Genomic DNA, 9,224 nt, shown 5'->3' with positions numbered 1-9,224 from the left:
GATGGTCACGCCGCAATCCCTTCTCCTCCATTCTCCTCTCGGGATCTTGGGCACGCACGCACACGCGCCCGGCGTGAGTTTTAAGCCACCGGGTCCAGGACACGAACCGCGGTTGACTACGTGGGAGTCCAGCGACATAGCCATTACGCTAACTGCTGGTTCCCAACCATTCTTTTCATATACATAGATGTAATATAAATACATATTACATCTACATATGTAATATACATATTACATCTATATATATTATATTTATTACATCTATCTATATATATTACATATATCTATATATATTACATCTACCTATGTCTATATGTGAAACATCTATATATGTAAATTTCACTTTGTGTACTTCTTTACCTTAGTACTACTTTAGATCTCACAAATTTTGATATATCTTCATCATATTTTAGTTCAAAACATTTTCTTCTCTGACTGATGGATTTAGAAGTATGTTATTTAATAGCAAACATTTAAAGACTTTCTACATTCAATACATGATAGAGAATGTAAAATAGCAAACATACAATACATAAAATATAATTAAAAAACTAGAAGTTTCTTCTTTGAAAAAATTTATAAAATTGATAAATTCTTATCAAGTCTGAATTTAAAAAGAGAAAACAGATTATTAACATCAGAAGTGAAGATAGCATCATTATAAGCTTTACAGACATTATAAAGATAGTAGTTCATTAGCCAATAAATTTGACAACTTTCATGAAATATATAAATTCCTTGCAAAGTGCAACACAAGGGGCTGGCAAGTGATGTGGTGGTTAAGGCATCTGGACTCCCACATCTGAACCACTTGACCATGGTTCAAGTCCTAAACCTGGCAGTTTGCTTTCTCACTTTCCTTCTCTCTTTCTGTCTCTCTTTGGTCAACTTTAGTAAAATTTAAAATAATGGTAATAATAATGACAATGAATAAATTAAAATTAAAATAATTCTTTAAAAAATGCAACACAAAACATTGAAAATCTAGAGTCCTATATCTATTAAAGAAATTAAATTTGTGATTTAAAACTTTCCACCAAAGAAAATGACAAGCCTGGATAGCTTTACCAGTACATTTTTTCCAACACTTAAGGAAAAAATTAGACTAATATACAAACGCAGGGGACAGAAAAAGACTTAAGGAAAAAATTAGACTAATATACAAACACACGGAACAGAAAAAGGAAATCTCTGAACTTGATTTATGAGGCTATTATAATGCTAATATGGAAAATTGGCAAGGACATTACACGATTTTTTAAAAAATTTATTTCAGGCTAATATACTTCTTCTGAACGTAAATGCAAAATATCAAATCTAGGGCTAGCTCTATGGTATATTTAAGCACTGCACAGAGGAAGCAAGATCCCACATGACTGACCAGAGTTCAAATCCTGGCCCGATCAGCTTCACACTGGGCTTGTGCATATGTGCTCAAAATGGGATAAAGAACTGGAGGAAAAAGGATTTCAGTGTAACCAGGCCCCTTTGGAGGGGGTGTCTTCGCTCTCCCTCTCTCTTTCTCTCACTCTGTCACTCTTTTTCTCTTATACATATGTGCATTCTCTATCATAAATAAAAGCAAACATTTTTTTAAAAATCTTTTTTTAAAAAAATCAGATCCAAGGGCCATCAGGTAGCATGGTAGTTGGGGCACTAGACTCTCACATGACCAACCATGGTTTAAGTCCCAAACCTGGCGGCTCACTTTCTCTTTTTTCCTCTCTCTCTCAGTCTTTTTCTGGTGAGCATATGTACCCTATAGTAAATTTTAAAATAATAATAATAAGTAAAGTGAAATAATTATTTAAAAATTGTTTTAAAAATCAGATCCAGAAATATATACTTTTTAAAAAGTATACATTATTAACCAATAAGATTTATTCCAGGAATGCAAGGTTGGTTTAACATCCAAGAATTAGTCAATGTAGTTAATCATATTACTAGAATAAAAAAGAAAATATGTGATCATCTCAGTAGGTGTAAGAAAAGAAAAATCAGTTGATGGAATGCAGCTTTGAGTTGATTACTTTCCAGGTTCCCAGCCCTTATTCCTTGTTTCCTATATCCTCGTAGAGTTTTTCTGCATAGGAAACAAAGAGCTTAGGGTCTGCTCTCCAGGAATAGAGCTTCTTAGGAAGGAGCCTTTGAGGGTCTAACGATCCTCTTTTCCTCTTCTCCTTTCCCAGGATGACAATATCATGAGGTCTCTTCAGCTGTTCCAAAATGTCATGTAACTGAGGACACAGCCATCCAGCTCTCAGAGACATTGTACTCAACCACCACCTTGACACCCTGATCTGCCCATGTTCTGATTGTACAAACCAACTCTTGGGACAGGAACACCTTTTACACTTTGGAAGATTTCTCTGCCGAAGACTTTTTATGGAACCCAGCACCATGTGGGCCAGTCTCTGATTGCCAACTCTTCCTCCTCCCTCTTCTTGAGTGAGATGTGATGGAATTTGAGTTTGTTTTGGAAGCATGCTCATCTCTTCACATGGCTGCCCTGTGGAAGGTCCCTCTGCTTGAGCTTATCCAGTAGTGCACAGTTTGCTTCCATGCCCAGCCCACCGCCTCCAAGCCAAGCAAATCATGATAAAGCTGCAAGCAAGAGGACCTAAACCAAATGCACACCATCCTCTGATGGCCTCCCAGACCAACGTGCCTGTTTCTCTTCCTCTGGGAAGAACGAGTGTTAACACAGAACAATCAGAATCTACCGTGACTAGTTGGGAGAGCCAGCACCTAACACGTGTAGGATAGGACTGAATTGTTAAGCATGGCATCATCTGATGACCCAAACTGCCCATGTCATTTGTTTCCAGAGGCAATGACCAGTTAATTCTCTCGCACCAGCATCTGTGCTGGTGGCCCAAGTCCTTTAACATGCCCAGGAAGGGAGCCATTGCCCTGTGGCCCATACCTCATGCCATCCCCTGCTCGAGCCCAACACTGCATGTCCCTCCCGGGGAGTCCAGAATGCCTGCAAAATGCTGTAATTTTCTACCATGTTCTAATCAAATAAAGAGAACTGTTTCTTACACTCTCAATCATTTCTTCCATGACTGCATTGGGCAGGCGAGGTAAGTTGTGAAAAGGAAAGGTTAGTCCATTCCTACCTCTAGTTAGCACTTCTTACTTTGTTCCAGGCACTATGCCAGGCAGTAACATCATCCTCCCCAGCCCCCAAACCTTCCCTAGAAAACATTCCATTCTAATGCAAATCCCACCACCATATGCAAATACAACTTCAAGACAAGATCCTTCACAACACCTGCCTAAGGTAGCAGGGTAATAGACAGGGACACTTCTGGGAGAGTAAACCCTTCCCATTCTATTACAGAGACTTCCTAGGTGGGAATTCCATCTTACTCCAAGGAACAGAGTATTGCCCACAAACCTCATTCATCTGTCATCCATTCATGGAGGTGTGACTCCATGGTGTTGCCAGCAAAGCATGGGTCTCAGTTTCACTGCTCCTCCTGAATCATCTAACAAATTTCACGTTCTCACCTGCTGATAGGGGCTCAGCACAGAGCAGATGCCTCCTTGCCCATGCTACCTTGGCACCACCATTACCACGCAAATGGACTCAACTGCTGCTGACTTCAAATGTCTGAGACTTTTTGTCTGAGACTCTAATGGTCACAGTGTCTGACCGTGACAGGGCCACATTGCCCCCGGAAGAAGGGGGTCACCAGCACTTCCAGGGAGTAGCCCTTAGCCAATGACTCTTGAGAACTGGCAGATAAATACCACAGACCCTGCTCCTCTCAGTAGGAAGAACTCTGAAGGCTCTTCTATACTCACTTAGACTGCCCCAGTAGGATCAAGCCCCAATTGCCAAGAGCAGTAACCTACTCAGAAATGCACCCTGAATTGACTTTACTCCCTTTGCTGCCTCCTGTCCTATACCTTCCTACAGTGCTTCCTGGATCGCCTCACACATATGCTACCGGGCCTGACATCCTTGTCACACGGTTGGCAGCAAGAAGAATCTAACACAAACAAGGAATAAGACAGATGTGTCCTGCTCTCAGGGATGAAATATACAAAATGAGTGTAGACGAAGTCACATGAAGAGAATAAATATGTGACATCATAGGGAATGACAAGGTGGTAGACAATGCTTCTCTGAGAAGCAGATGGCCGAGCGTGACATTATCTCCAGTTAAGGGGAGAGGATCACAGGATTCTGCAGAAGATCTGGACCTGGGCCTGCTGTCACTCACTGTTCAGGCACCTGAGATTGACCCCCTGTTAGGATAAGAAAATCACTTCTGGAGTAAAAATGGAGGACACCACTGTGACAGTTCCTCTTGTTCTCCAGTATCACATCTCTGAATAAGTACTCTCGGCAGGGGCCATAAAGACCCATTTGAGAGGCTCCCAGGAGGAAGCAGAGATGAGGCTAGGAACCACTGCTCCGTGCCAGGTTCTCTATGGACAGTTTCTTTCTTAAGTCTCCTAACAGCCCTGTGAGACGGATATGCTAGGCACTTAGATTTTAGATGGAGATCTTATACCAAGACACACAGAAGGCCTTGCCCACAGTTGGAAATGAACTTAAAAGTCGGCCACACTCCACAATCCATGCCCACCTTTATCTTGTAGAAAACATGAAGACCATTCTCCACCTGCTCTTAAAACTTGCTCTAATAATATACAAACACCAGGAGGTAATGGAAAGCAGCTGCAATGAAAACTATTAGTAAAAAACAACAAAAACAAACCCATGAATTGAAGTCAAACTCTCCCTCTAAAGGGAATAATGCCAAGGACATGTGGAGAGTTGGCCAAATGGACCTCTTTCAGGGACTGAAACAAATGCATCTTTACACATTAGATAAGACCAACTTATGTGGCAGACCTCAGTGAGTTCTGTAATCCAGTCTAGGGACTGCCAGGGGACCAACAAAACTCCACATTCTTAAGAGTGGGAGAAAGCCTATAGGTGCCTATCCCACCAAGTGGAGTTTTAAGATATAGCACAGGGACCTAAGCTAAGCCTCAGAGACTGGTTCAGGAGTAGACTCAAAACGTAAGTTAACCTAAACATCGTGACTGCTCACTGAGAACCACAAAGGAGTTGCTCACATTTGTGCTAGACACGAATGAAAAAGCACCTTGTCCTGGGACCTGCAGGCAACTGTCTGGTAACCTGCAGGGAAGCCGGCCTATCGGCGAGCATAATACACTACCGAACTCAAGGCAGTGAGAGGAAGAGAAATGGACTCCTTGGTGTGTTGTTGAACTGCTAGATCAAGCTTCATCAGAAGATACAGTCACCCCTAGTGTTTTGGGTGCATGTGTCATAAATATTAACAAATTCATTTGTTCATTTCCTAAGGCAGTGTGAGTTGAATTTTCTGTAACTTGAGACTTGAAGCATGCTAACTGCCCCCACTCCCAGCCCTTCATATGACAAATGGAGTAACCAAAGCCTACCGCTAGGTAGCAGCAGAACTGGGATGAGAAATCCAGTCTGGCTGCTTATCCACCCGACCACTCTGCTACCTACTCTACAACCATAATTCAACAATAATGATATACTAGTAGCAAAGAGACGAGATAACTAATAGCAAACAGTATTTATTGAACATTGACTGCTAAGTCGTTCGCATGTAGTCATGGCCATCAATCCTCATTGACTGTGTTATTATTCCCACTTCCTAATGAGGAAACTGGAGCTCAGAGAGATTGTGTAACTTGATTCTGATCAAATAACTAGTTAGTGGTACAGCAAAAGTTTGAGCTCTGGATGTTTTGACTGCTGTGCTCAATCACTAACCTAGGAAATGCCAAGTTCAGTGTGTGATCAAAGACAGGCAGACTAAAGAAAGAAGAGGCAAACCAAAGAATACACGCCCAGTGTGAGGGACGCAACTCCACCACAGACCCAGCAGTTGCTGCCGTTGTTGGAATGTGGACCTGGTGGTGTTAGCGCTAACAAACTGCTGGGAAAAGTTGAAAATCTGGATTTATACATAGACTGTCCCAGTCTGTACCTTCTGTCAACTAGTATAAATACTAGTTTATATTCTGGCAACTAGTTTAAGTATTAGTTTAAATACACATATACTACAGATACCATAGAGGCCAAGTCAAACACGTGTAAGAGTTGGATTTGGCCCAGAGATCATCCATGTGCAACCTCTGCACTAATTCTATTACCAACCCCTCAACACACAAATGACTAATACAGTAGGCAAATGCCTCCAATGCTATGCTGCATATGACCATCTGCTACTGAGAAGTAATAGCACCTGCTGACAATTACATCATTTATTAAGAGTTACCCAGATGCCTAGCTTACCTGGACAGACTTGGAAGGTACAAATACGTATAAATCGAGTTAAATGGGGGCTCTCAAAACACAACTCAAGTGGTTTATCACTACAGAGGTCGAAGAACCGATGACGAGGCGGGACCAATGAGAGACCCTGGAGGCCAAGGCTCTGTTGCTGATTGGAGATGAAGGATGGAAAAGAAGTCGCAGGTGTTACGTCCATCCTGGATATGAGCAGTAGGCGTTGTTCGCCATCACGCCGCTAGATGGAGCAGGCGCCCCGCCGAATGCGGCCGGATCCGCTGCGTGGGTCTCTCGCCAGGGCCCTGGGGCCTTAGAAGTGAGCAGATCCGGCGAGAAGGACGGAGTCCACGGCTCTGGACCCTAGTTCCAGCGCCGGCTCCAGGGCGTGCGACCCGTGCACACACAGGACTCCGTGCGGCAAAGGACTGGCCCTTAGTTTAACTGTGAGTCCTGAAATCTGACAATAATTTGTGAGCACCAGGACCAACCCTCTCATTTTGGCACAGGACTTATAGAGAGGTCCCGCCCAGAGCTTTCAACTTGGAGTGCTTCACGCCCCGACTCAGGTATCCCTCCACACTGCAGAGAGGTGAGCACTGATCCCGTTTTATAGACCAAGTAACTGAGGCGCCTAGAAGTGAAGAGACGGGAGCTGGGCCCCGACATCTGGGACCCTGAGCACACATGCCCCCAACTCAGGAGGCTGCTCCCAGCAGGCAGGGCCCTCCTCGGAATGCGCAGAGATCTCAACCCCCATGTGTCCTTCAAACCGCCTGTGCTTAAGGGTAGCTTAGAGTCAGCCAGGTGGGGACTTTCTGGGCTCTGTCACTCAGAGGCTGGGGGGATGGACTGAGAGAGCTGTCCACAGTTTCAGTTCTTTATGACTGAAAATCCTGCAGCCTCAAGGAGGAGGCAGCTCACCCAGCCCAAGTTTCCAGGCCTGGCTTCTGCCTCCTGGACAGACCACCACTCACCGCAATGGGGGCAGCAGCCCCACCCCCAGGGCTCCCGAGTTCAGAGTGGGGAAGAGGAGAGAGCCAGGCTGCATGGAAGGAGGCAGACCAGGGCTGGAATCCTGGCTCCCTATCACTCAGCAGCAAGGCCTTAGGCTGGTGGCCCCTCTGAGCCTTGCTTTCACCAAAAGTAAACTGAGGGGCCGGCAGATGGTGTGGTGGTTAAGGTACTGGACTCCCACATGGCCAACCACGATTCGAGTCCTGGACCTAGTGGCTTGCTTTCTCACTTTCCCTCTCTCTCTGGTCAAATTAAAGAATAATAATGATAATAAAAATAAATAAAATAAATAATTCTTTTTTTTTAAAGGCAAACAAGGTAGCATTCTTAGGGTTGCTGTAGGAGAATTAAATACTTAAATGCTTGGCAAGTTGCAGGTACTCGGCAAATATTTACATTTGGTTTCTGTCACCAAGGCAGCTGGGTTGTCTGGTCTGGCATCTCTCCCTCAGGAGAGGGAGCTGGGTGGGTCACAGAGTCTCAGCTAAGCAGGGGAGGTGGGAGCAGAGGTGCCTGGAAGGGTGGGAGAGCTGAGAGCAAGAACATTCCCTCTGGAGAGAGAGAAATGTAGTCCAACGGGCCGGACCAGCTCAGCCCCCTGAGGGCAGCAGCTGTGGTTCTGGGGCTCAGAGAGGCCTGGAAGGTGGTCTTCCAAGCTGGCAGGCAGAGGGGGAGGAGGGACGCCGCACAATGCTAATAACAGGGTTAGTGCTCCTAGTGCCAGCCCGAGAGACCAACAGGGCAGGGCCCACGGTTCTACTCTCCAAACAGCCACTTGCCCAAGGTCAAGAGGGCCACCTGACCCAGCCTCCTGGTTTGTGATTTAGTTTTCACCCTGGTGTGGCAGTCAGGCCCCAGAGCCTGGGACAAAGGGACAGAAGGGCAGAACAACCCTCCATGTTTCCCTGTCCACCACACACGCACAGCTGGAAGTGGGCATGGGGGGTGTGAGACAGGGGCTGGAGAATAGAAGGTACCTCTGATTCCAGGGCCGTGACCCCTCAGAGTACAGGAGCTCAGCTGAACAAGAATGGAGAATTATCCTAGAGGCTTGAAGTCAGAGAGGCCTGAGTTCCAACCCCACAGCTGCCATGGAGGAGAGGACTTCAAAAGTTTTGTGGAAAAATTAAAACGTAAGTACAACTTGTTTGGTGCCAAAAGTTTGAAGTCCATAAATAATTTTTCATGCCCATTGCATGAAGTTTCTGAAGAGCCCCTTGTACTTGCTTTGTGGCCTCAGGTAAGTACTCCACCTCTCTGAGCTCAGCTCCTCATCCATACAATGGGGATTATGCTACGGACTTCACAGGATTCGAGCAATGTGGGAGAGCCCTGGGCTGTGCAGTTAGTTGGACTGGGTTCAGATTCTAACTCTTACCCATATGGTCTTGAGCAGGAGTCAATTTCCTCATCTGAAAAAGGGGCCCATATAAAGAGTCATAATGTTCATTTCCCTGGAAGAGGCAGAAGCTGGAGGGCTGGGGCTACATTTTAACGCTGAGGCCATCCATGGTGCCTGAGTCCCAGGCCGACCTGGCGTCCACGGGTCTGTCAGCACCATCCTGCTGTCATCAGGCAGCCTTTCTGGAATGAAAGTGGCATTCAGGACAGGCAGTGACATTAACCAGGTAACATCGGCCATGGGAAAATGGAATTACTTACAGTCTGACCTAAGACACACCTGTCAACCCTCATCTCAGAACCTCTGAGAGGCCTGTTTATCTCTCCTTGCAAACAGCCCGACATCAAAACTCCGAGTAAAAACCAAAGCTTAGGGACCAGCAGTTAGCGTAATGGCTATGTCACTAGACTCCCATGTAGTCAACTGTGGTTTGCGTTCCGGACCCGGTGGCTTAAAACTCACACCAGGCATGTGTGCGTGCGTGCCCAAGAT

General features: G+C 45.3%; 1 protein-coding gene across 2 annotated transcripts in view; it reads left to right on the top strand.

The window, feature by feature from the left end:
• Positions 1–3,046, top strand: part of KCNIP1 (potassium voltage-gated channel interacting protein 1) — a 367,558-nt gene extending 364,512 nt beyond the window's left edge. For both annotated transcript variants that reach the window (XM_006148355.3, XM_027771823.1), the window contains exon 8: positions 2,190–3,046. In XM_006148355.3, coding sequence (XP_006148417.1) covers positions 2,190–2,237 — 48 coding nt within the window. In that variant the 3' untranslated portion in view covers positions 2,238–3,046. The remainder of the gene's footprint in view (positions 1–2,189) is intronic.
• Positions 3,047–9,224: the final 6,178 nt, after the last annotated feature.

This window comes from Tupaia chinensis, unplaced genomic scaffold (genome assembly GCF_000334495.1).
Source record: "Tupaia chinensis unplaced genomic scaffold, TupChi_1.0 Scaffold000234_1, whole genome shotgun sequence".
Taxonomy (NCBI): domain Eukaryota; kingdom Metazoa; phylum Chordata; class Mammalia; order Scandentia; family Tupaiidae; genus Tupaia; species Tupaia belangeri.
Note: the sequence above shows the minus strand (reverse complement) of the source record. Positions and strands in the feature narration are given on the sequence as shown.